This window comes from Heterocephalus glaber, unplaced genomic scaffold (genome assembly GCF_053883595.1).
Source record: "Heterocephalus glaber isolate CG9 unplaced genomic scaffold, H.glaber_assembly_v1.0 deba00001481, whole genome shotgun sequence".
In the NCBI taxonomy this organism is placed as follows: Eukaryota; Metazoa; Chordata; class Mammalia; order Rodentia; family Bathyergidae; genus Heterocephalus; species Heterocephalus glaber.
The window spans coordinates 53,613,066-53,640,113 of record NW_028258317.1 but is presented as its reverse complement, the minus strand read 5'-3'; the positions used below and the strand labels follow the sequence as shown (position 1 = coordinate 53,640,113).

General features: G+C 37.5%; 1 protein-coding gene across 28 annotated transcripts in view; it reads left to right on the top strand.

The window, feature by feature from the left end:
* Positions 1–27,048, top strand: part of Trpm3 (transient receptor potential cation channel subfamily M member 3) — an 843,949-nt gene that overhangs the window by 513,433 nt on the left and 303,468 nt on the right. For 26 of the 28 annotated variants that reach the window (XM_087183504.1, XM_087183498.1, XM_087183497.1 and 23 more), the window contains 2 exons: positions 23,201–23,280; positions 25,434–25,638. In XM_087183504.1, the coding sequence (XP_087039630.1) occupies positions 23,201–23,280; positions 25,434–25,638 (285 nt within the window). Of the gene's footprint in view, positions 1–17,730; positions 18,667–23,200; positions 23,281–25,433; positions 25,639–27,048 lie in introns of those variants that run through there. The other 2 variants (XM_087183511.1, XM_021252718.2) reach the window with 2 other exon arrangements.

Here is a 27,048-nt window from a genome sequence, read left to right as displayed (position 1 = left end):
TCATTTAAATTAGGATACATGTCTCCCAGCTCTGTAGAGTAGAAACATAAACCAAGCATGTTTAGAATGTTGCAAGAACCAAAGACGCGTCTGTATGGGAACTGTTTGGGGTGCTTACATAAAATGCCATATCTGTCCTGCAATAAGGAGCAACATTGCCACTTGCTACATGCACACTTTGCCCCAACACCAGTTCTGCCCCAACTTGCCTGGTCAGCACATTCTCAGATGAATGGTTAATTCAGTTATTCATGCTTTTACCAGGTCACTGCATCCCAGGGAGAAATCAAATATTTGCTTTTCAAGCTGGTAGCACATTCTACACTTTGCTACCAAGCAGAAATGGCAACAGGTTGCCAGAGATTTTTGTGAGTGGGAATCAAGGTTAAAAGGAATATTCATTTTCTTCTTTTTGTTAACAATTTTCCCAAGGGGCCTCAATGAATTAGCACAACTTTTATAATACAAAAAGAATACCCTAAATAAAATGACATAATTAGGATAGGATTAGCAAGGTAGAAGCAAAATCTTTATATGTAGATGAAATGATCATCTACAGAGAAAATACTAAGAAATCTCTAGGAGCCCCTAGAACTTTTATTTGAATTTAGCAGGATTAGAAAACACAAGGTATAGATAAAAATTCAGGTCTATCTATACTTGCTATAAATGAAGAATTGGATGTTGAAATTTAAAAGTTATGTAAGAAGACAAAGGACCTAGAAAAGTAAAAAGAAAAAGAAAAAAAAGAAAAAAGTGTTGGAAGACGTTTAGTACCTAATTTTAAGACTTCCTCTAGAGCTACAGTAATAAAGGCAGTGTTGGTGTAAGGAAAGATATATAGATCATTGGAATAAAACAGAGAATCTAGAAAGAGAACCACACATATATGGTCCACTGAGTTTTGAAAGATTATTTAACATTAACATTTTATAGAATATAAACTCAATTCAAGAACAGAGGAAGAGATAGTGTTTGCAGCAAATGGCACTAGAACACCTGGTATCCATATATAAAAAATGAACCTCAATGCTTTATTTCCATACATAAAAATAATTTGAAGGGATCTATGAACCTAAATATGAAAGCCTAAAAGTATAAAACTTTCAGAAGAAATTATAAGGGAAAGTGTTTATGAATTTAGGGTAGGCAAGAACTTCCTAGGATACAAAAGATCATGATGTGTAAAAGAAAGAAATTGATAAATGAGATTCCATCAAAATTTAGAACTTTAAATAACATCGTTAAAATGAAAAGTAGTCCTTAAACAGACCACATTTACAATGCATATAACCTATGAACAAAATATATAAAGAACTCTTACAGCTCATTAGTAGATAACCCAATTAAAAAGTAGACGCAAAAAGATAAATAGCCAGTACAGCACCAGGAAAGGTGTGCAACACTAGAATCAGAAAAATGCTAATCAGTACAATAACAAGATTGAATTATACACTCATTAGGGAGATGAAGTTAAAAGTTTTAAAAGCCTTTTCATGAGTTTTTCTTTTTGTTGGATTCTCCCCCTTTGCATTTAATTTGTCACACCCAACAAATTCATTCTGCTGGGCTTCCTGAGGTTGTGATCCTCATTGTCTTTTCCTAGGATATTGTCTAAAAATTTTGAGGCCTATGTTTCAAAGTTTAATAGACAGATGAAGAGTAAGCATATCTGCCCTTGTTCCCCACCTTAAGGAGAAGGCATTGTATCTTTTCCATTCATATAAGGCATTTTTGCTGAAAGTATGGAGTACATGTCTTTAATCTGTTGAGAAGGTTCTGTTCTACTTCTAGTCTCCTGATAGCTTTTTACCATGAACAGCTGTAGAATTTAGTTTGACACTTTTTCTCCAACTACTGACAGGATCATATGGCTTTTTCCTTTCCTCTGTTAAAATGATGACTTTTGGGGGTGGATCTTCCAATGCTGAACCAACACTGCCATCCCTATAACAAAACCACTTTCTACACACTGCCAGATCTGACTTCTAATAGTTTGTTTTGTTAAACAAATTTCTATCTATGTTCATACTTTTTCTTCTATTATCTTTATCCAGTTTTAGGATTAGCACAATGTTGAGTTCCTAAAATGAGGGGAGAAGTGTTCCTTCTTTTTTCTGCTTTAATTGTTTGATATAATTTATCAGTTACAATGTTTATGAGCCTGCTGTTGTCATATAGCTAGGTTTTCAAGCTAGGAATATACTTTCTTTAATAGGTGCTATTCAAATTTTATATTTCCTCCAGAGTCAGTTTCATTAATTTGTCTTCCAAGGTACTTCTTAGAAGTTGTCAAATTTATTTCAAAACAAATTTTTGTAATATTCTTTCTATATCCTTTCAAATTCTGTAAAATCTGTGGTAATGTCTCCTAGATCTTGATATTGTAATTTTTAAAATGTATCATTGAAATTGTGTAATAGGAAGTAAAGGTCTAAAGCAGCATGGGAAGTGGGAGGGGTAGGGGAAAGGAAAGAAGGGAAAGGAAAAAATATGAGAAAAGAAAAAAAATGGTAACAAAGTCTTTGCAAATAGGGAATGGTGGAGGGGGTGAAGGGAGGACAGAGGAAGGGGAAAAAAATAAGAACCAAGATGCTCATGTAAAGGTGCAAGATCCCAATGATATATGTAACTGTATTTTATACCTAAAATGTACCAATAAACTTAACGGGGGGGGGGAGAATACACTAAATAAGTTGTAATAAAGCAAATGGAGAGGTTATGTTTGGTGCTGTCCCTGGAGGAGATCATTATAAACTACACCCTAACATGGACCAGCTCCCTAGGAAGCCTCTCATTGTGGTTGGCAAAGAATGGAGACCTAATGGGTGAATCTTGCTATAAATATATGTTCCTATGTCTTGAGATGTCTAAAATACATCTCTAAATACAGCCTAGAAAACAACAGCTCAAATACTGAAAATCAAAATTCCCTTAGACGAATCACATCAAGTGAAACATTGGAACATCCAAGGTCCAAGGATATTCAGAACTAAAACTGCAACCATTGCCAAGTGGAAAATAACGCCCAGGATCCTGCCTCTGATGTGCAAAGAATGTTTTTGCCTCTCCGTATCTATCCTGCAATTGAGCTGAAAATACTTTTAGAAGCTACAGAGGAGTGTGAAGAGATTAGAGGGTATAGACTTCCAGCCAGGAAGAGCTAGTTTAAGTACTGGGTTCACTAGGTGTTAGTGCATCATTTCTCTCTTTTAATGTCAATCTCCTTTACCATAGGGATAAGTGGATCAAATGAGATTCTCAGATGGACCTGTGAACTGTGAAAATCTAGATTTTTGTATCTTTTGGCTCATACAGGTTTACTGTTGCCTTCCCTGGATGTACTGATGAAAACCACTCAAGTCAGGTTGGAGGAGGGGAAATCATTGTGAGCCTAGAATATTGAGTAGACTTGCAATGAGGTAAGAATGCAGATGTAGGACTTCCTCTCTCCATCTCTTGGTCTTTCACTGACTGTTGGGGGTCTCCTCAGTGGGAGACTGGAACCTGAAGACAGTATCTGACGAAACCTATTAAAAGAAGGGCACAGGGGACCAGAACTCTGTGTGGAGTTAAGGCAAGGTTTATTGGTAATATTCTTCTTTTATACATTTTTCAGCAGGATACATCAATCATTAACAGTTTACAATGCTAGTCAACTAACCACCAGTTATATCTGTGAGTACATAAAGCATCTAAAGAACCATCTCCTTTAACTATGCTCCTTTAATCTTAGTACATCTTATCTAAATCATCCTGGCTACTTAAAGCTTCTAAAAAGTTAACTATTCTTATCTAGTCTTATACCAAGCAAATATTTGAGAGTCTGAAGGGACTACAGTGGAACGAACACTGTGGGACCGACAAACCGCCTTCTGAAGTTATCTTTAACTTCTCTATCCGGGCCTGCCACAGACATCAGGACAATCTGTCTTCCCAAGGCTGTCCGAGGGCCCGAGAATTTCTCATATTCTCCACAAATGACCACCTCATTTCTCTCATACAGAGCATTGCCTCTCTACCTGCCCAGGTGCGGTGGCACAGAGTGCCAATGCCTGTGTTCTCCTTACTCCATTTCTGTGAAAGCATAAGTGTTGTGTTCAACTGGAAACTTTCTTTACCTCAAGACCTCTGCATTAGTTCTTCGTGTGTTCTGGCTCATTTCTCTCAATTTCTAGGTTCACATTTCTAAGAAATGGAACGTGATTGGTTAGCTTCTCTCTAGGCACAATCCATCAATCCAGGGTAGTGGCCAAGCTATGTATTTTTTGTTCTTGAACTGACTATCACCACTGTCCACTGGTCTTCCCAGTCACGACCATGTGGGTGCTGAGCATGTGGTAGCACCATAAAAATGGCCCCAAGAAGACAGATGGGCATTGACTGAAGTACCGTACTCTGGTCTGAGTATTTCTTTCTAACACCTTAATTTAGTACTCTTACATATACATCATTACGAAGTTTGTTACTATCTTCTTATGATTATTATTATTACTAGTAGTAGTAGTAGTAGTAGTAGTAGTAGTAGTAGTACTGGGTATCAAACTCAGGACCTTGTGCTTTCAAGGCAGGCAGCAGCACCAATGAGCTAAATCCCTAGCCCCTATTATTATTTTATAGTAAAACGTCCAGAATGTTGTGTTGGGATGGACCCAGGGTTAATCCTCAGCCATAAATAAAATCACTACTTGCTAAAATAAAGAAGCCAGCCTTTATTATCCTTTGTTCTTTTAAGATATTGTGAAGTTATTTGGCATACTTGCCATGACCTGTACCAAATGTCCTTGCAAAGTCACTCTCTAGAATCCTTTTTAAAAACTTTTATTGATTGAGGGTTGATTGATTGGATTGATTGCAGTACTGGGAGAGACTTTATGCCAGATTTAGCAGAAATCATGAGAAACACGGTGCCTATCCTCAGTGTAGTTATAATTGAGATAAGAAAATAGGAAATTTCAGAAAAAGTAGAAAAATTATGACCATGGAGGGCAGTTTGATCTAAAATGAATGTTTACACTCATGGCTCCTGTCTCATGTGACTGTATCTTCAGTTCTCCCTAAGTCATGTATTTTAGAGGTGACAGGTTTTGGTGTCACTGGAGGGAGATGGGAAACTCCAAAGACAGTGATGTGCAGGAAACTGCACAACTGTAGGAATGACCACAAGCACCATTGTGATGTCACCATTTATTAGCCCAGAGAGGACTTGCAATTATTCTGTTAAGTCTTCATTTGCTATTTGAGAGCAACAAATTAAACCTCACTAATCTACCTCACTGGATGGTACTTACCAAACCTAAGAGGCTTCAATTATCAACAGCTTAATAAATGTACTAATCTGCATTAAATGAACTCCTTTGCAAAATCACATTGAAACAATGCTTAAGCCATAATCAGCCTGCCTGGTGCTCACAGCCTGCTGTGGCTGAGCCCCAGAATACACTGTGTAATCAAATTCTATGTTACTTAAACCTCAGAAAATTCCTAATAAGTTTTTTAAGGGGGGTAGGATTATTTCATATAGTACTTATTTAATTCAAAAAGTAGACATTTAGGTATAAGTCAAGCAAGAATGCAATTTAAAACTGCTTATATTCAGTCATCTATTATACAAGAAAGCTTAAAAGAATGTTTTAGTCTGTCAGCAAGCCAGTACCTACACTAAGAAGTCCTCATATGACATTTGAAAAGAATCCAGGGTTGTCATCCTGTTCACAAGTGCCAAATCTTGGTTCTTGGTGTGGTAACAACATGGTTAGTACTCTTTTATGTTTATAAAGGAGAAGCTGACACAGTGGAGCAGTTTGTTCCCAGTCATAGTTGGGAACAGAAGCAGGCTACCATTTCATCTGCTTTATTTTGTGTGGTCTGAGTAAAAGGGACAGTAGGATTCATACATATATTCTTCATGTTACTTGTATTGATACCAGATATAATAGCTCAAATTAACAATAACCACGTCAACGAGGAATCCATCAGTTAAACCTTAAGTATTAAATAATGATCAGAGCAGTACAAGTGAGGATAAGGTATTTACATCTGAAAACATGAGAAAGGAAGCTACACAAGTTAGCTGAACAAAGCATTTCACGATTTTGTTCTCAAACTTATGAACTAATTAATCATTTAAACCTGTCCATCCAAGTCACAAGCCAACTATACACATACATGCAAATATTATCTCAAATCCACTTATGATTTTGTTGGAACATTTTTTAACATGGGAAATACAGAATTTTCTACTTGGCTAAAACAAAAGCTAGCAGAGACCATCATTTTAAAACTACCTAAGAAATAAAAATGTGCTCTTTTACATTACTTTGAATTACATGACTGGAATTATTTTTCCCATAGTCTGCATCAACCTGAATTTTCTAAGGCTTAAAAATTTGGAGCATAGGAGAGAAATAACATGTGACCTAAATTCAGTGGGAAAACATAATGGATGCAGAATTAGACTATTTAGCAACTGGCTGAATTTAAATAATATCTACTGACATTAAGAGAAGAATTTCCATACCCCCAAAATAGCAGTTGATAATCTAGACTAATGGTGCTGAACCTATGGCCTCAGCCAGCTGTTATCACGAAAGTTCTAAAAGGTTCATCATCACTGATAAAGCTCTCCTCAGACTTTTTCCTAAGACCATGAAATACTGACCGGAAGGCCAATACAGTAATAGTGTGATCTCCTACCTTCAAATGAGCTAATAAGTGGTAATGCCAATGAAAAGAAGAGTGGGTGTTTAATAAATTTTTCTATATTCTCTTTTTTTCTCCAGTAAGTTGTGTCTTGTTGAATTGGCAAACACAAAACTTGGAGTATGTAAATCATATTCCAACAGAAAGAAACACATGCGTGTGCATGGTAGTGCATGCAGCACATGTGTTCATGTGATTCAGCAAAAATACTTGGTCAATCCAGTGACAAAACTTTATGATTGACAGTTACATCTTGCCTAGTATTTTAAGACTTGTTAGTTCTATTAGTGTAGAATATGTTAGGAAAATAGATCAACATAGTCCATTAATGAACACCTCAAAAATATTCTATTTTTTTATAACTGTATAATATTCATTATTTTAACAAGAGGTTATTGAGGTTCTTCCTGGTGCCAGACACTTGAGGTTAGAGTGGAAAAGTAAATAGAGATGGTACCTGCCCTGAATATGCATGAAGAACAGCATGAGGATACAGGATAAATGCGCACTACTAATTAAGAGAGAGTACTTGGACGGAGAGAAGGAAACAACACATTCCATAATAAAAATGTAGAAGAAACAGGAAGAGAAAGACACATTTAAAGTAAATCTGAAAAAATGGAGTAGGAGAAGAGGTAATTAAATTGGAAACCTCCCTGATGGTATAAGAAAAAAGAAAAACCAACTATTTAATCAGCACCCACAATGTGCCTGGTCCAACTCAAATATATCTCCTGGCCAACACTGACTCTCTCCTCTTCTGGGGGCCCCAGAATGTGTCTCCTCTGTGTCATGTAAGCTGTTTTACAGGCCTTCATTCTCCCTGCTAGCTGGATGACAGCCAACCAGTTTACCCCTCTGCTTCAGTGTGCTCATCTGCAAAATGAGCACAAAAAAAACACCTTACCTCAGTTTATGCTAAGGTTCAAGTCAGTTAAGAGGAGGAAGTAATAAGACCACTGTATGCCCTATTGCAAGGGCTATAAAACTGCTTATTATTATTGCTAATATTAAATATTATAGTCTTTATTGCATTTGATTTCCCTCTGGAGCAGTGTTTTTCCAGTTTTAATATGAAGCAATGGCCTAGACATCTTAGTATTACAAATGTGCAGATTCAGTAGGGTTGGGAGGGGCCTGAGATTCTGCATTTCTAACAATTTCCAGATGCTGCCGATGTAACTGGACCACAGTCTGCACACTGACTGGTGCCTTGTGGTCCACAAACCACTGCTGGCCCATGAGCCCTTTGTATGTGAGATACAAAAATTGAGAATAGGCATTTAGAAACTTCCATAGCATTTTACCATTGCCACAATCTACATGAGTACATTATGATTTTATGACATTTTACAAAACTGTAAGTTTTTAATGGATTCAAAAAAATTTAAATGGTCTTTCCTCACAAATCACTTGCGAAGCATTGTTTTAGAGCACAGAATAAATGTAATTCACTTTCATATCATTAATATTGGGATCAAACAATGTTTGATCATTGTTCTTCTGTGGACTCAAATAGAATCATTTCTTAACAGTAATGTAGACATCAGTGACTCATGTGGCACTCAAAGTAAAGAATAACTATGCAAACAAAAACGTTATTTGGGGGGTTACCTAGTATGGTATAACGCAAACCTCTCCCGGTGGTGACAGTTTTAATGAATGCTCACAACTATTGTTCTAATGGAGGCAGCATCCGGTTTCAGTAGTGTGTGTGTGTGTGTGTGTGTGTGTGTGTGTGTATGATTTTCCTTATGCAGCTCATCACTAATTAGAAACAAGCTGTCATTTACCAGGAAGCAATGAGTATTCGAATGAATACTGTAGATAGGGTCTAAGATACATCACATTCTTAGGATCTGGGATTTAGATTGGTAGATGAACTAGGACACCTGTGATAACAGTGATTATGACTTTATACTTACCTTACCTTCAAAATAGTTTCACACCTATCCCTCATATGTCAAACATAAATCTTAGAATAATCTATAGTGAACTTTGAGTTCTGTGAAGGGAGCTGGTTCTGAAATTGCCACTTAAAAAATTTGATATTTGAAATATCAAGTTGTGCATCAGCCCCTTCACTTATGTCCCCTACCCCAGATCATAAAAACTGTATCTTCAAAAATAGTATTTACATTAAAGCCTAACTTATCATATAGTGTGTTTCATTCATGTTTTTATTTGGAGCAGTTGGGAATCTGGAAGCAGATTGGTGTAACTGGAGTTAGCTTAGCATAGAAAACTTGGAGAAGTGAGCTGGCATGTGGCTAGGCAAGGCCTGTGAGACCTGCTAGGAATCTTGATTCTGTTCTAGAAAATAACAGGAAATCACTGAATGATTTTGAAGTACAGGGGATGGAATGCCATGAGCTATGTCATCATCACATGCATGTACCAACTCGCCATGAGCAATGTGATTATGTACTACAAATGTGTACCAATAAAAATTCAAAAACTTTAATTAAAATATCAGTAAAACTATTCTGTATGATACTATAATGATGTACACTTGAACATTACCCATCTAAAAGAATCTGTAGAACTGTATATCACAGATAGAGAACCTTATGGTAAACTATGGATTTTAGTTAACAATGTATCAGTGCAATAATAATGAATCTGTTGCTCAGTTAAACAAATCTACCTATACCAGTGGAAGATAATAAATAAGGGAAATTTGGGGAATGGTTGAGGCAGTATATTAAACTCTGTACTTTCTGTTCAATTTTTCTGTAAACTTAAAACTGCTCTTAAAAACCAGTCTGTTAAGAGGGGAAATAAACTTGTTCACTGCAGGGTAAAGAATGGATTGGGGGATCAATTAGGAAGTCACCATAGTATTCTTTTTTGAAATTAGCATAGTTTTTCTCAGAAGAATCTTGCTACCAAAAATTCATGTGGAATTAAACTTTCAGAAACTGGAAATCTTCATTAGAGTAAGGATGAGTAGGGCAGGAAAACAGAGGATATTATGAATCACATTGCCATCAAATAGAACACAAATCGGAGACTGTATTTTTGTGCTAACTACTATAATTCTTTACATCTACTTTTGAATTCATGTTTATATCTATAAGTATCAAATTTAAATTAATATATTTAGAGAAAGCTAATACATAGATTAGTGCCTTCTTGGGCCTAAATTCTTTCAAAGAGATTTTACATTAATACACTAAGGTTAGAAGAAACCAGTAACATACAGGCATTGGTAGGGAGTATGTAAGGAAAGACCTTGACATTAGCTTAGACCTAGGCTAAACAACCTTGAACAACCTTAATATTGTGACATTCAAACTGTCTCATCAGAGGCTGAATTTATCTGAATGCTTTTATTTTATACCTAACAATCTGGTAACTTGACAGAAAAAGATTAGAATAACATTTATGGTGCATTAACTTAATATCTAATAGTTTTTCATATTCAATAAATAATAGAAACAGCCTTGCATTCGTATTGCTGGACATGCCCAGCTTATGAGTTTTTTCCAACTATAAAAATGAGATTAATTTGCTTTCAGTCCCTTCAGTTAAGTAATTTTTGATTGTTAGATTTAAGCAGGAAAAAACCCCTACAAAATCATGAGCAGTCTCTGGATGTTCTAACCTGACTGACTGAATGATAACTCTGAGATTTAATTTATTGTTTGATAGAGGATGAGGACAAGAGAACACTAAGTTCTGGTCTTAAAAATGTCTCAATGGGTTCGGGGATTTAGCTTGCCGCCTGCCTCGCAAGCCCAAGGGCCCAAGTTCAATCCCCAGTACCCACCCCCCCACACTGCAACAAAGTCTCAATGGCAGAAAAAGAAATACCAAGTTATCAATTAATCATAAGAATATCTTAATAACATGTCAAATTTTACTGAAACAGAATGGAATTTTGAACGTGTGCTGAATTGCTCAACCAGGGGCATTCTTAAGAATGGTTGGAGCCTGGTAAGAATTCTCTTGGGGATTATTTATTAATTCCAATCATCTCCTTACGTACTTTGTGCTCAATAGAAACAAAACCTTGTGCTCTGCAGCAACATTTTTACTTGCTGTAGTTATGAAAAAATAACAGTTTCATGAATTTGTGAAGATTTTTACAATCTCTTCAAAAAGCCTCTACACCTACTCTTTGCACATTAATGAGTGACTAACAACAAAGCTGCAGGACTCTGATTTCCAGAATGCTCTGCTCTGACAGCAGCAGCTGATGTTGAAGATCACTAAGGCTAAGTCACTCCTCCAAAGTCAATCACCTAGTTGTCAACAAGTCATGGCTAGGTTATGAATCTCGAGACTCTAGTCAGTCCTGCTTCCTCCAGATTCTATCTTACTACTACTTTGAATGAAAAAGAAGATAGAGATTTCAGAAACAAAATTCTACAGCCAAATTTAAGTCTGTACCTTGTAAGGATAGAGACTTTCATCTTGGAACTGGAATCATCCACTGATTAAGACAGTACCTCTACCTAGAATATTTAAGGTAGTTAGGACGGATGATAAAATAAAAGTTTACGTGTATATGTCCCCACACACCAGAAAGAGAGAGAGAGAGAGAGACTATTTCCTTAGTAGTTAATCCTGATATGCACCTACAAATACTATCACAGCTATTTATTCATCCTCATCTTCTGCTTTTCTCAGCATCTTCATCCTTCCAGGGCAAAAGAGTTAAACAGAATTAAAATCAACCTGAACTTGCTATGACTTGTCACATAAATTCCACACTTCAAAAAAAAGGAAAAATTCCACCCTTCTACCTAACATAAAATGATCCAAATTTGTGACTCAGCACATTTTTTGGCTCCAAACAAAATCAGAATGGTACAAGGATGAATTGTGAAAGCTAAACAGAATTAAGGCCTTAGGGGTTGACAGTGTGTTGTCCCAGCTCTGCATTTACTTGACAGAAAACAGTGATAGTCCTCGCTGGCACAGCCTCCCTGAATATAGAAAGCCTTCCTAGTCACTGGGTGTATGCTGACATTATTGGAGTGAGACTGTTTTCTAACAAATGAAACATCATTTTTAAATTCCTGACCCCTGAGAAGGATGTCAAGCCTCAGTCTCATTGTAGTTTTTGGTTATAATCTTGTCTTCCATCTTTGATTTCTGTTACAAGTGTTTTTTGGGGTTTTTTGGTACCATGGATCGAACTCAGGTCCTTATATTTGCGCAGCAGATGACAAAACCACTGAACTAAATCCCCGGCCCTCTGTTACAAGCTTTTAAAGATGTATACCCATTTTGATGAGAAATGGAAAAAATGGAAATAAAGTCTTTGTAAATAGGGAAGGGTGGAGGGCATGAAGGGAGGGCTAGGAATGGGGAAAAAATAAGAACCAAGATGCATTATGTAAAGGTACAATTCCCAATGAGAAATGTAATTGTGTTGTATACCTACAATGTACCAATAAAAGAATTTAATTTTTTAAAAAAAGATGTATACCCATTTCATAGGGCCAGAACCACTATTGTTAATTTTTGTGTGTGTGTGCACAGTGTGACATGAAAGTTTTAAGTCACTGTGTATGGAAACAACATTGTACTGAAACTGATATCTGATACTTTTGGAGTAGAGATCTATATCCTCATTATAGTTTTTCATCATGGTCTTTCAGGCTTGATAATGTATGTATGTATTTATTAAGATCAGAATAATTAAAATGCACTTATTCCACCACAATCATCAAAGACGTCATGCACCATCCCCAAAGTCAGTGACAGAGCATAAAAAGTGTATGGCTTTCTGCATCCGAACAGAAGCACAAGGACTTTGGGTCCATCAGGCCAAGCCAATGGCTGCCATATAACTTTAGCATGATGCTGAACCTCTGGTATCCTTGGTTCTTCATTTGCACAATAAAATCACATAATGTCTATCTTTCTGCCATATCATGAAGCTTATATAAAATGCTCTACGAAAAAGCATTCCATGAACAAGGGAATGTTTTATAAATATAACGCAACATTTCCAAGCAATGATTAACTGCTTCATAACAAAGAAAAACTTTCCAATGAAACAACGAAATATAATTACAATTTGTTTGTAAAAATTACTATGTAGAATGACCATTCTACATAAAAGTTCTGAATATACTGAAGTATAATTTACATAGTATGATCTATCATAAAAGATGAGTTTATAATTGTAATGCATATAATTATTGACTCTTTTCCCAAGCAGGTAATAAAAACACAATTAAGTTACCTGTATGTTAAGATATATGTGATGGAAGTTCAGAGACTATGAAAGTTAAAATTTAAAATTTAGTTCAGAGGCTAAAAATTTTCTATAAAATACAGATTATTCCCAAAAGGTGAATTCCAGGAATGCAAAATTGATATTACCCCAGAAACAATGGTAAAAGTAGAGGAAGACAAGAAGTCATACAGGCAAGGCTCCAACGGCAGTGGAAATTGGAAGGGGATGATAACATACTGAAATGAACATAAATAATTATTAATAGTGCAAGGCTCTTCCTCTAAAAGAACTGTGACCAAGGTGTGAAAGTGAAACAATACTCAAAGAATATAAGTTGTTCACTCTAGCAGTCATCAGCCAGGCCTCTCAGAAAACAGTATTTTATGCAGAGTTTCTGTGCCAAGTATAGAAGAAAGCACCTGGCATTTCAGATGAAGGGGCAGCATATTCAAAGGCTGAGAAGTGTGGAATGGGGTGGTGGATTGGAGACACAATCAATAAGTTGCTTTGCTGGAGCATAAAGTGTGTGAAGGCTTGTAGGGAACCTGAGAGGCTTCAGATCCTGAAGGTTTGAAGGCTGAGCACATCGTGCTCAGGCTGGGGAGCTGCCAAAGGATATTGATCAGAGGACGGGATAATGAATCACTTTAGAACGAGCAAGCTGGTGCAATGTGCTCTGGAGGCAACTGGCTTTGTCCCGGTCCTTGGCATTGCTTTCTTTATAAGTCAATGGAAACTTAAATGTTAGAGAACCCAATGCATTTATTTTCATGCAATAGAATGAAAACATGTTTAAAGGACATTTAAGGGGGAGTAGTTCTGAGTCTTTTAAACTTCAGCCATTCTTATGATACCATCAAGACTTTTCTCTACCTACAAATCATTTTTGGCCAAAACTTATCAACTATTTTTGATGGACTCATTTTTTCATAATTCCAAAGAAGAAAATTATATCCTCAAGCAATGGTGTTTGTTAAATTGCAGGTTTAGCTATTCCTTGTATATTAAATATTCATATAAACCCAAGTATTAAAAAATGCCTATGTGGGCACCACCCTAAAATCTCCCTTTAGGAAACACTAGGATGGCATCTATCCGATGCCATCACTTGGCAGGGAAGTATTGATTCCCCAAGAAATCAAATGGTTTGCCCAAGTCCTCTCGGTGCTCACCAAGTGCTGCAGTTCTAAGTGCTAGAGCAATGGCATGGCAATGCCAGGTGACCTGAAAGACCACGAAGAAAACAGAGGCAATAAAGGCACAGAGAAAGACAGGTGTGTCTCTAGAGGGAATGGTCCCTGAGGACTGCTGCACGGTCTGGGTCTAGAGATTGAGCGGCACAGTATCTCAGGGCAGTGCAGTCTAGGTAAAAGGACTAACAGGAGCAAGGCCCCCGGGGAGGACCTGCCTGATGTGCTGGAGAAAGCACAGGACAAGGTAGGGATGGTGCCATGAAAGTCTGGACTTTGGACACTGCCACTCTGGACTTCCCAGCATACCAAGAGCTGACCAGTATGTACAAGTGCAGTCCACTTCCTGCTGTATCGGAACACAGCCATACTTATTTGTGAACCTGTTGTCTGTGGTTGCTCTTGTGCCACAATGATAGAGTATTGTCACATTTAACATATAGTGCCAAAGGGCCTAAAATGTGCACCACCTGGACCTTTGCAGAAAATATTTGCTGAGCTCTATATCATTATTTCTTTTTCAAATTATATATATATATATATATGTATGTATGTATGTATATACACACACACATATATATACATAGATATAATACAGAAGAATTACAACCATTATGGTGAATTGGTACATATAGCATCTTTACCATTTTTGCTTCTCTTTCCCCTCCCTCCCAATCCACATCCCCTTCCCATCTCCATGAATTCTGCCTTCCTAATTCCTATCAGCTCTCTTTTATTTTGCTTTTTAAATTATTTCTGTTTTGGGTTCTTCATATAAGAGAAATCATACCATATTTAACTTTCTGTGTCCAGTTTATTTCCCTTAGCATTATGGTCTCAAGATGCATCTATTTATCTACAACTGACTCAAGTTTATCCTTCTTTGTGGCATAGTAGTACTTCATCATGTGTGTGTGTGTGTGTGTGTGTGTGTGTGTGTGTATCAGATTTTGTTTGTCCATTCATTTTTCTTTATCCTGTTGATGGGCATATAGGCTGTTTCCAAAATGTAGCTATTATCAATTGTGCCGCTATATACATGGGTATGCATGTATTACTGTAATATTTCTTTAACTCCTTTGGGAAGAAACATAGAAGAGGCATAACTGGATCAAATGGAATTTCTATTTTTGAGGAATCTCCATACCGAATAAAACAGTTGTTGTACTGGTTAACATTCTCACCAGCAGTGTAGAAGGGTTCCCTTTTTTCCACATCCTTGCCAGCATTTGTTGTTTTTTAAGTTCTAAGTGACAACTATTCTTTTTGGAGTAAGATGGAATCTCCATGTTATGTTGTCATGGTCTTTCTGTTATTATCAAATGAGGACATCACAGAAAAAAATGTTTTGGGTGTTCCTCATAATAATGAAATATTTATTTTCCACATCAAAATCTAGTTTTTACTGGTACAAACCCTGATTTAACATTTTTTTTTTGGTACTGGGGATTGAACTTGGGTCCTTGCGCTTGTGCAGCAGGTGGCGAAACCACTGAGCTAGATCCCCACCCCGATTTAACTTTTTAAAAAATTGTGTTGTGTACCAACAAAAACATTTTAGCATATTCTCTTCAAATGTAATGTTTCTTTAATGATGAATAAAAGTGAGGGATAACCATACTTAGCATTATGCTTGTATTTTTTCTTACTAGTATTCACATTACATTCTCCTAAACTACATCTGAAACAGGTTGGTAATATATCCTTTTGGGAATTATATTACTGGGAAATGTAGAAGATTTTTAAAAGATCCCTATTCCCAGTGTGGCCTAGAGCTACAAGTTTCTTTGGAGCTAATTACATTTTAAATCAAAAGGTCTTGAGGATCGTCTATTACTTCATATGAAAAAAAAAATTGCTGTTCTATCTCACCTGGGGCTTCCTTTTTCATTTATACCAAATGCCTAGGGTTTAGTTGCAATATTTTTACCTTTGGTGTAAAGTTCATAAAAGGTGCCTCTTATTCTATTTCCTGTTGAATATTTATTTCTCTTTAGAAATGAAAAATAAGCAAAATCAAACAAAAAAACACAAGACTGGCACAAAGCAGGTGCTGTAAAAAATACATGGGTAGTATTTAAGAGACTAAGTAGGTATGTGATTGAACTCAAGATTTAAAGTAATAGGATGAAGATAGAAGTAGTGTCTAGTGAAGAAAGAAGTTGGAAAAGCTGAATTGTTAGATTGTTTCTTGCATTGGGAAGAGGATCTAAAACCAACTTTTTTAGTCTCGCATATGCACTATAGCCACCAACTCAGTGAGCCAAGTATTTCCCTGCTACCCTGTCTTCTCTTCATGCCTCCCCTTCTCCTTTTTCCCCTCCTTCTCCCTTCCCTTCTTTCCCTTCCTCTCTCCCACCTCCTGTCCCTCCCCAAACCCTCCATATTATAAAACTTTCTAAATTTCCTTCCTGTGCTTTTTCTTTTCACTGAATTCTCCTTCCTAAGTCACTTCCTGAGCTACTCTTTCCCAATAACCTATGAACAGAGGTTGACATAATTTTTTACTATACATGTTCAATTTTAGGAAGAATATTTGCAAAAAATGGGAAAGTAAAAGGAATAAAATGAAAACTAGTTACCACTTTAAAATACTTCATACCTATGATCTCTGTGTCTATTTAGAATTTGTAACTTTTTGGACTTACTATTTTATGGCTTACTTTTTTCACAAAACACGAAAAGGTGTACAATGTATTTCCCTGTGCAACCAGGTAGTCATTTAAAAAATAACTGTGATCACCAAATGGCATAAACCAGCGGTGGTGAACCTATGGTATCTATCCCACAGAGGGCATGCAGAGCCCTCTCTGTCAGCATGCAAGCCAAGTGGCCCCAGAAACCAAGCATTGGATATTCAGGTTTATTTGCAGTGTTGACACTTTGCAATAAATAAGTGGGTCTTGGGTTGCAGTTTGGGCACTCAGTCTCCAAACAGTTCACCATTGTTCCATCATTTACATAATTAGGCTCTTGTTGATGGACTTAATGTCTTTGCAGTTTTTCTGTATTATAAACAATGCTGCAGTGAACTTCTTTGCATGCTCATGTCTCTGATAGTTGCTTTAGAATAAATAATTGGGAGTGTGCAGGTGCACAGAGGCAGGATATGTATATTATTAAAGCTGAAGCCAACTCTGAATGACAGGCAAAGGGACTTTCTCCCTTAGGTATTTAATGCCGAAACTCAGTTCAGTTTTTCACTTGGATCTTGATCTTTTAATACTGACTCAGTTGGAGGTCACTTGGTAAATTATTGTCCCTCATTTCTGTGGTAACCTTGGTGAGAGACTAGAAAATCTGGGAATTTGAAGATCAAATCCTAGAAATAGCAGAAAGGCAAAGTGCAGATCAGGACCTAATCTAATTGTAAAGTAAATTACTCAGTAGCGATTATTCTTTATATTTGGCCACACAACCTATACCATAACTGATACAAAGTCATAGCAAGGTGAAAACCAAAGGCTCGTGGCCCTCCCTGACTGTCAGCCCCACAGACTGATAGTGAAGAATGTCATCTCTCAGCTCAAACTTCTGACCACCAGAAGAGAGAAATCTTTGGAGATACAGTGCTCATATAGCCACTTTTTAAAAAAATTGTTTTTGTTGAAATTTGAACACCTGCCTTACACAATGTGTTCAATTAGTTTTAAAAAATCCTATTGTCTAAAGACATTTACTCTTGATTTTTGAAAGCACCCTTTCGGATGACAGAACACCGGCAGGAATCTCTGGGTGAGCTAGCCCAGATAAACACATCACAGTGTCACTACTTTCAGTCTGCATCCACCTGCTGGAGAGGCCACAGCTCATCATTTTTAATAAGAAAACCGAGAGTGTAGCTTTCTAATCATATATTTGTAACTGTTGGGGAGGGGCAGCAGGATGAGCAGTGTGATCAGGCAAGCTTTATTATGGACAGACATTTTAGAAGTTGTGGAAGGTCCCCAGAAAACTCTAGTTTCATTCCATTTGGGCTCATGTTCGGGGAGCAAAATACTCTTTTGAAACACTCCGAGATTTTTGCAGTTCCTCTTTAAAGAAATGCTATCATTCCATTCTTTGTGGCCAGGGGAACAATACCGCTTGTGTGTTCAAACCACTCGGAGCATTCATGCACTGTTTCTTTAGAAGGATTTGCTTTCCAAAGTTGAACTTTCAGAACTCAGAACACCTTCTCACACTTTCACAAGCTCTCTCTCTGGAAATGGGAAAAGAAGGGGGGCAGCCTGTTAGGACTTGTGCCAGTTAAATCCGATCTCTCCGGGGATTTGTTTTTCTTCTGGCATCAGATTAGATGTTCAAATCAAGCAGTGTTTGAGGACCGAGGGGGAATGTCCATGGGATTCTTAGGGAGGCTAATCCCGAAGCAGCGGCACATTCCAAGGGACTAATCTGCCCAAGTTCATTGCTTACTTGAAACGTCTCTTGGGGGAAGAGCCGGGCAAGTAACTTTTTTTCCAGTGGGCGGTCATAAGACCATTATTAACGGGATGGCCAGTCCCGGCCACAGCAAAATGAAAGCAACAGGAGCAGCTCTGGCGACTGCCTTTGCCACCAGCCAGAGTCAGCGCACAGGTAAAGTGATGTCAGCTAACTTTTCTCTTGTTTGACTTCTTGATGTTGGATCTGGGGATCTAGAGGAAGACCAAAGGAATGCCCAGAGGGATGTTGAGAGAAAGCAAAAGATGAAAATGAATATATGCGTTAAGCCCCTTTTGCTCTTGGTATTCTGCTCTAATGGAGACAGGGTATTCACTTCAAAGAGGGAAATGAGAAGGAGGTGAATTTTGCCTTGTAATTTATTTTTATAAAGTTCATACAGTGTGTTTTTTTAATCTTGTAATTAATGGTCCTGGAGATTTTCCTTTTGTTAAATTGCTCTGCTTAAAAGTGGATTACAGTAGTACTTTCCAAGGCTTTTTCAAGAGGGGTTTAATACATCCTCTATGTAGATCCTCATAACCCTTTGCTTCCTGGAATAGGTGTTGATTCTGAACCGGTGAGAAGTGCCAGGGAAGGAGATTTGAAGGAGTTTGGGGTCTAATGTTGGGTGGCAGAGTCTTGGTGAAAAAGAAATGAAATTTGCTTAAATGAAATGCCTTATTTTTTAAGGCAGTGTTTACAGGATTTTTGGTGTCTATTATTCGGATTCTTTTAATTTTCAAAATTTGTACTTGCTTTGTTCTTTATACTTTGTTCAAAATGTGGATATCCTCGATTTTGTTTTGAATAAGTTGTCCTTTAATTATTAGCTTTTGAAAAACACTTTCCTGTTACACATCACACATGGCTGATGATGCAGAAAGACAAGAAAGAAAATAGCCCTTCACAGACTCAGCCATGGTTATGTGACCATTCTACCTTCACAAAAGAATGTGCGAAAGTGATTTTTTAAAGAATGATAGAGACTTTCTTTTTCTAAAAGTACATGGGAATTCCAAAGCATATTTAAAAAGAAAAGAGATTTGGACAAACCATCCACTGAAGTTTTATGTTAGAAGATAATTAAAGGTCAGCTAGAAATACACCATGTCAAAATTATTTCATGCTTTGTAACAACAAGGATAATCATTCTGTGCTAAGTTAGCTGGATTTTGAAGCAAAATATAAAGCTTCATGCAGAGTAGTTCAAAGCTTTTGAACAATAGAAAAAGGAGTTAGTTTAGGGAACAAATTAAACCATGATTATACATCAAATATGCCCTGTCCAAGAAAATAATTTTTTAAATTTAATATTGATACACACTAAAGACCTGAATAAGATCACAATAAAGCAAAACCCACAAGATAACATAGCAAATTATGTAGATATTTTATAGAATTCTTAATTTATGTGCTATACATTAATTTCTTCTCTGATATATTATACTTCTCAAAAGACAAAGAATCCAATTCAATTCTGAATAATGAGAAGATCTTTTACCTTCATTTTTCTTTTCTTTCCCTTCTAATTATCTGTGACTTGGCAAGAGAAATGATTAATTTGCAAATAGTAAAAAATAGAAACTAACCCTCAATCCTTTTACTAACAATGAAGTAGTTTTGTACCTTTGGGAAGGTAATTAAGTCATTAAACTCCAGTCAAGTCTATTTATTTTATATTGAAAACCAAGTTGGCAATCCATATGTAGTAATTCTTACCACATCATTTTACTAAAGCTTCCAGGACTCTCCAAATTGAAAATAGGACCCATGAGAGAAAGAAATGATGAAGGTGTCCTTGGACAGTCTAATCCACCTGTCATGGTCCCCCAGATTCACAGGTTAGGGGTCCCATTGTGATTTCATTTCTTTCCTGTAGCTGTGATAATAACCTCACCCCTTCTTTTACTTTCTAATACTCCCAAGTCTTCCAAATGCCTTGCCTTCACCATTTAACTGAGAAGAGAGGAAGAATAGGGCTGAGTGTTCATTACTCTGCATGTGAGGCTGGGAGAGGAAACGAAAATGCAGAAGGTTCGAGTGTGGATGGCTTCCCGCACGGCCTCTATAAGCCTCGCTCCGTCCTCAGCCCAGGGCCTCCCCAGGCATGCTCAGATAACACCGCTCACATCACCAAGCGAGATTATTTTATATCAGTGACCTCTCATTTAGACAAGCAGTTTGGCTGCGTGGGTAAGAGTGTGAACTCTGGATTCAGGCTGCTTAAATTCAAACCCTGGCTTTAAAACTCACTGGCTACATATCACTGCCTCAGCTTCTTGATGGGTAAAATGGTTATAATGGAAGTACCTCCCTCACAGAGTTCTTCAAGGGTCTGTGGAGACAGGGCATACATGGCACAGTGCCACAGACGTCGTAAGCCCTTAATAAATGTCAGTCTTTGTTTTTACCCATGGAGCTCCTACTATGTGCCAGGTAGTTTGTCTCAGTTATCTGGTTTGCTTTTTACAGAACTCTCCCAAGTAGCTATGATGGTCCCTCCATTATAAAAGAGGTTCAGAGAAATTAAATAAGTTATAGCTTACTAGTGGTCAGTCACATACTCTATGATCCTCAGCACCAGGGGACGGACATCACTCTAGGTCATTGCTAATGGAATTTCATAGTTTACTCATCTGAACATTCATCTGTACTCTGAGTACTGGAATCAAACCAGGATTAGTCCATTTTTCTGAAGTGAAAGCATGGTACCCAAAAAGTAAGGATGACAACATTGTGTGTCAGGCATTACCGCATGCCCATTTTATAGAGGAGGAAAACTGAGTATCAAAGGACTCACATGACTTTCTCCATATTGCAGAGCCCTACTTTTTCTCACTGTTCCCCTCACATCGGGACCCACAATACTGTTTTGCTGACTTCCCCTCAAGGGGAATTGATCAGTGGTCCCTGAAATTCCCATATGTTCCCCAAAAGATCCTTCTGAAGTCTGGCCAAAATGGGCCACAAGAAGCAAAAACAAAGTGTAAATTCTTCTTTTCTGCTCCCAGAGGTATAGGGAAAGCAGGCCTTAAAATTCCAGTCAGGAACATTTTCCATCTCTCTGCCAGCAGATATTATCAGTCAACGTATTCAGTGACTGGGGAAATCCACGGCATGTGAAGAGCTTAACATGACAGGCTTTTTACAAAGATAAAGATTGGTTATCTTTGCCTCTAAGCTCGTTTCTCTTGCAAAGATGGCACCACTAGCTTCCCCTACATGTTTAAGAAGAAACATCTTTGAGAATAGACTTCTTTTCATGTCCACCTAACAGACATAACTGCAGGTAGCACCTTTGTGGCTGAGAGTGCAGAGGTCCACCAGGACCTGCAGATCTGAGGCAACATGGTATCCTTTGCATGCAGACGGCACCTGAGCACCCAGCAGCATGTGACCCAGTTGTGATCATCCCTGGAATAGGATACAACTCCTCGGTAGCCCTCAATTATCCTTCAGGTTGCTGCTTGTAAAATGTGCATTGTCCCAAGTATTAAAGACCTTCTGCTGTCGGTGCCACATACTTGCATAGACTCCCATTGGATAAGATCAAGGTTGGAGGCCAAACCAAACTCAGCACATCTTCTATAGACATTGGGGTTGCTGGCAAAGTCAGAACTAATTACAACCCACAAATGGGACCTAGTTAAGAGTTAACAGTGGAGACTGAGACAAGCCAAGGAAACAGCTCGTTGTGGTCCAACCCCATATATTTTAAGAGTAGGAGCTTAGAACTGAGGCTGGAAGATGATGACATATAAAAATAACATTATGTGTTGTTCTAGCGATTTCCATCTTCAGTGCTTAGGGAGGGAAACTTCTGAGCAGCTTACTGGAGTTCATGGGAAATTTCTCTACTATTTCAAATGCTGGCCTATTTTGGAACAAAGATCCTACAGTTTCTATAGTTTACCTAACATCCTTTATCCATCTGGAAACCCAGTCCTGGCAGCAGGACTTCTGGATGGACAGCCATAGCAATGCCCATTCTAAGAAGCTGTTATTCGCTGTGTGCTGAAAGGCGTATGGGACGCAAGGAAAGAAAATGTGTATCTACCTTCGCAAGGCATCATCTGTAAAATTTGGGACTATGGTGAAGATATTTATCTTCCTCATGTTTCCATTTTTTTCCTCCTTTGTAGTTAAGCATTGCTAATTTGGACTTTAGAAAAAGCATGATGATAGATTAGGGCTTATAGTTATGCAAGTTGCCTATTGTTCTTTTCTTCATAAAGGAAAATCTATGTGGCATTAGCCATGAAAACGTTATGCTTATTTAGGTGAATCTCTGCCTACAACTGGATAATTTTTTCTGTCAAGTTACAAATACAATGTTCTAACCTTCCAGATTCATTTTCTCTGCAAATAGCATTGTCTTTCTGTTCTTTAAAAGTCATTATGTATTTGTATATGGTACAACCACTAATGTTTTTTCAGCATGGCTATTTCGTTTAATTTTCAATATTATAATGTTAACCTAATTAGTAGATTCTAGAAATCATTGGTTTTATTATATACAATCTTTATGTATGAAATAACCATAATTTCATTTTAGCTCATGATAAACTACTCTATTATGTGATTATGAAATTTCACTTTCTAGTTAAAACTATTTAAAGGTTATATTAATCTTCTCTTCTCTCTCTCTCTCTCTCTCTCTCTCTCTCTCTCTCTCTTTCTCTTTCAGGCTCAGAAATCCTGGATAGAAAGAGCATTTTATAAAAGAGAATGTGTTCACATCATACCCAGCACCAAAGACCCCCATAGGTAATCTTGCTGTTTGTAATGTATCAAGATGTGAAGTCATAATTACAAGGACAGACAATAATAGCAGTCACTACCCATTGTGTGGGACTGTTTTTATTGTTGGACATTTTTGATGCAACTCTTTTTTTATGACACTGGAGAATGAACCCAGGGAGTACTGGCCTATATCACTAATCCTTCTTATTTTTCTATTTTGAGACAGCAGCTATTTTGAGCAACTGCTAAGTTGCTTAGGTTGACTCAAATTAAATTTATGATCCCCTGCCTCAGCCTCCGAGTAGCTGGGATTACAGGCATGTGCCACCCCACCTGGCTCTGAAGCAATCATTCACATATCTCTATTACATTAAGTCGCATGGCTACAGTTAATTCTTAGCTAAAAGTCTGTAAAAGTCTATACCATTGCAGAAGAAACTAATCTCTGTATATAACATTTGGCTACACTTTTTTGTAATGATAACTGGTTTTTCCTTCTAAATATGTGCTCTACTCTAGTATTTTTAAATAAAAGACTCTTGGCAGATTACTGTACAGAGAATTTCATATTGCTCTGTATTTTTCTTTTTTTGGTGATACTGGAGATTGACTGCAAGGCCCAGTGATCTTTGCACTGAGCTCTATCCCTAGCCTTAGAGAACATCTTGCTAAACTGCTCAGGCTGGGCTTGAACCTGTGATCTTCCTGCCTCGGTCTCCTAGAGTGCTGGGATGATAGGGATTACCACCACGCTTGGGTTTCTCAGCACATTTTTAGTGCCGACTTACCTTCTAAAGATCAATAGCGTTCAAGGTTGGAAGCATTTGGGTTAAAATACAAGAGGTAGTTAAAATATATGGTGAGTATTTCAATTTAAAATTTTTATTACTCTAAAAGACACATTGCCATTAATTCCTGTCAAAATACTCCCTCTCACTTTGAACACACTTATCCTATCATTCTTGCCACTTTTTACACCATTTCTGGAAGTCTTCTTTCATGTATATAATAAGATATGATCGTATATATGGTGAAGGCTACTGCCAAGTGCCGTCTGGTAGAAAGACAGACTTGTAAAAACATTACAGCATGTCCTTATTTACCTTATTCACCAAATCTGGCACTGTGAGACTTCAGCCTGTTTCTGTCAAAATGACCATGAAAGGCAAATATTGATTTAGGACATCAAGGCCACCACAACAATCAACCAAAGACATGAAAGAGGATTTCCAGAGCTGCTCCAGAAAGTGGCAAGAATAATGACATAAGTATATTCAAAGTAAGGGGGAGTATTTTGATGTGGATTAAGGGCAATGTGTCATTTACTGTAATAATTTTAATTTTAAAATTCACTGTATTTGTCAATCATACATCATAGCACATTTATGTCTGGAAATGCCTTTATGAATAGGGAATTTAACACTGCAGTTAAAATATGGATTATATAGTCACAGAGACTAGCTATATAACCTTGGACAAATTATCCAACCTTCAAAACTACAATGCTTCATTACAAAATGGATGTTAAATTATTAGTGTTCCATAAACAGCAGCTATGTGCTATAACTATTATTCCTAATAATTGTGATTATAGTGGTAATGATGTATGTAGATGTTTTCATGAGAGAAGGAACAAATTTTCAATTTTCAAATATCTTGTGCATTTTTTTTATTATTTCTTCAAGAACAATTGAGCCTGCAAATTTTTATTTTCAGAATTGGATATTTGACAGAGCATGTCAACTGGGGAGAAACAAGTTAGATTGTGACTCACATATAAGTGAAATTTCTCATTTAAATGTGCATGTTAAAATCCTTCCCTCAAAGCTCTTTAGTGTCCTTCAGGCAAGAATTGGTAAATGGGAGAAGTGAGAAGCAGAAAAATCTCAAGAACTTCTGCTCACAGGTGCCCTCTCCTAAACAATATGCTAGGTGTCAAGCCTGTGGATGAGGAGGGGCGGGAGGCACGTTGTAGCTTATACAGTGAACAGAAGATGGGGACAAGAGAAAAGAAGATGTATGTACTATATAAAGCTCATCACTTGCCTGATGCAGCCACATTATGAGATTTCACCTCATCCCTGACTGAAGTGAGACAATGTGGACTGAGAGTTCTGTCACAGGTTGCCTTGTGTGTGTGTATTCCAAGGCGTTCACTGTAACCTCTTATGTTGTAGGTGTTGCTGTGGGCGTCTGATAGGCCAGCATGTCGGACTCACTCCCAGTATCTCTGTGCTTCAGAATGAGAAAAATGAAAGTCGTCTCTCCCGAAATGACATCCAGTCTGAGAAGTGGTCCATCAGCAAACACACTCAGCTCAGCCCAACAGATGCTTTTGGGACCATTGAGTTCCAAGGAGGCGGCCATTCCAACAAAGCCATGGTAATTAGAGAGGCAATCGGTCCCTTTCCAGTGCTATCTTACATCCTGCCGAGGAGTAGCAAAGAGCTGGGATTTAGACTTTGGGCCACTTCCTGGTGGGGTGACCTGTTCTAATTATAGTGCCCCTATTTTTCTTACCTCTTACTCTATGAAGTTGAGGAAAGCCAACATTTGGCCTAGGATTTTTAAACTAATAAGTATGAAATCGGGTTCAGTAACTGTTATTACTACACTTGATCTTAGCCGAGAAGTGATAGTAACTGTTATTACTAATAATGGAACAAATAGCTTTCTCTTTTATTATTTTTATTCTTGATTAATGTGTATTAATTGCATATATGAAAGGGGTTTAATGTGATATTCACACACACACACACACACACACACACATTGTGCACTGCTAAAATCCAATCTCCCTTTACCCACCTCCCTACCACACACATGCTCCTTAACCTCTGTTAATCACTACACTCAGGTCAATTTTTTAAGCTTCGTATGAAAGAATATGTGGTATTTGTCTTGCTTTGTCTGGCTTATTTTCTCTAGTTACCCACTGTGTATTATGTTATTTTCTGTCTTATCCATTTAGACTTTTTCTAAACACCACCCCCTACCCCCTTGGTGAAAAATGTGTTTCCTTCAGGTTTCTGTTTTGTTCAATTAGTAATAAGCCTTTCTCCTCATTCAAGGTGGAAGCCTTTTCCTTCCTCATTCCAACAGAGATCTTGCCATCCACAGAGTCCTTTTTTCCCAAGTATTTCCAGTGTTCAATAATGTTCACAATAGAAAAGTTGCATACGAGAAGCATTATTTTAAAAAGGTTTTAGAAAACACATAAAGTTTACTTCTAAAAGCTGTCACTTTCAAATTTCAGCTCTCATCATGGTTCACTATCTGCGTGGCTGGCTGATTTTGTAAGGAGAATACCATGTGTTCTGAAACTTCTAGAAATGGTCTAGTACAAGCAACTTGCTTCCAACTGTTCACAGAGAGTTGGCTGAGTGAGGGCAGAGCAGTGGGAGGTGGATTTTCTGAGCACACCCTAGAGTGTTCTAAGTTTGGGGAGGAAATTCTGCTGAGAGACGTATTTTCAGAATTCAAGGGCAGTCACCTCCTACCAGTTATAGTTTCCAAATGTGCAATGAAGCCACCTCTCTCTCCTTCTTTTCTTTCTCTTCCCTTTCTGTTCTTATCTTCCCTCTTGCCCTACTGCAGTAATTTCTTTACCAAGAATGGCCAACTGAGCTCACAGATCTTCCCTACAAAAATTAATTTTGAGCTATAGATTAAATTAAAACCAAGCGTGAGCTATACACTGGAAAGAAAATAGTTACTTGGCTACTTATAACCTCAAGAAAGGCTTGGGAAAATGAAGAATAGGTTAGTCTTGTCCAATATGAACTAAAGGAA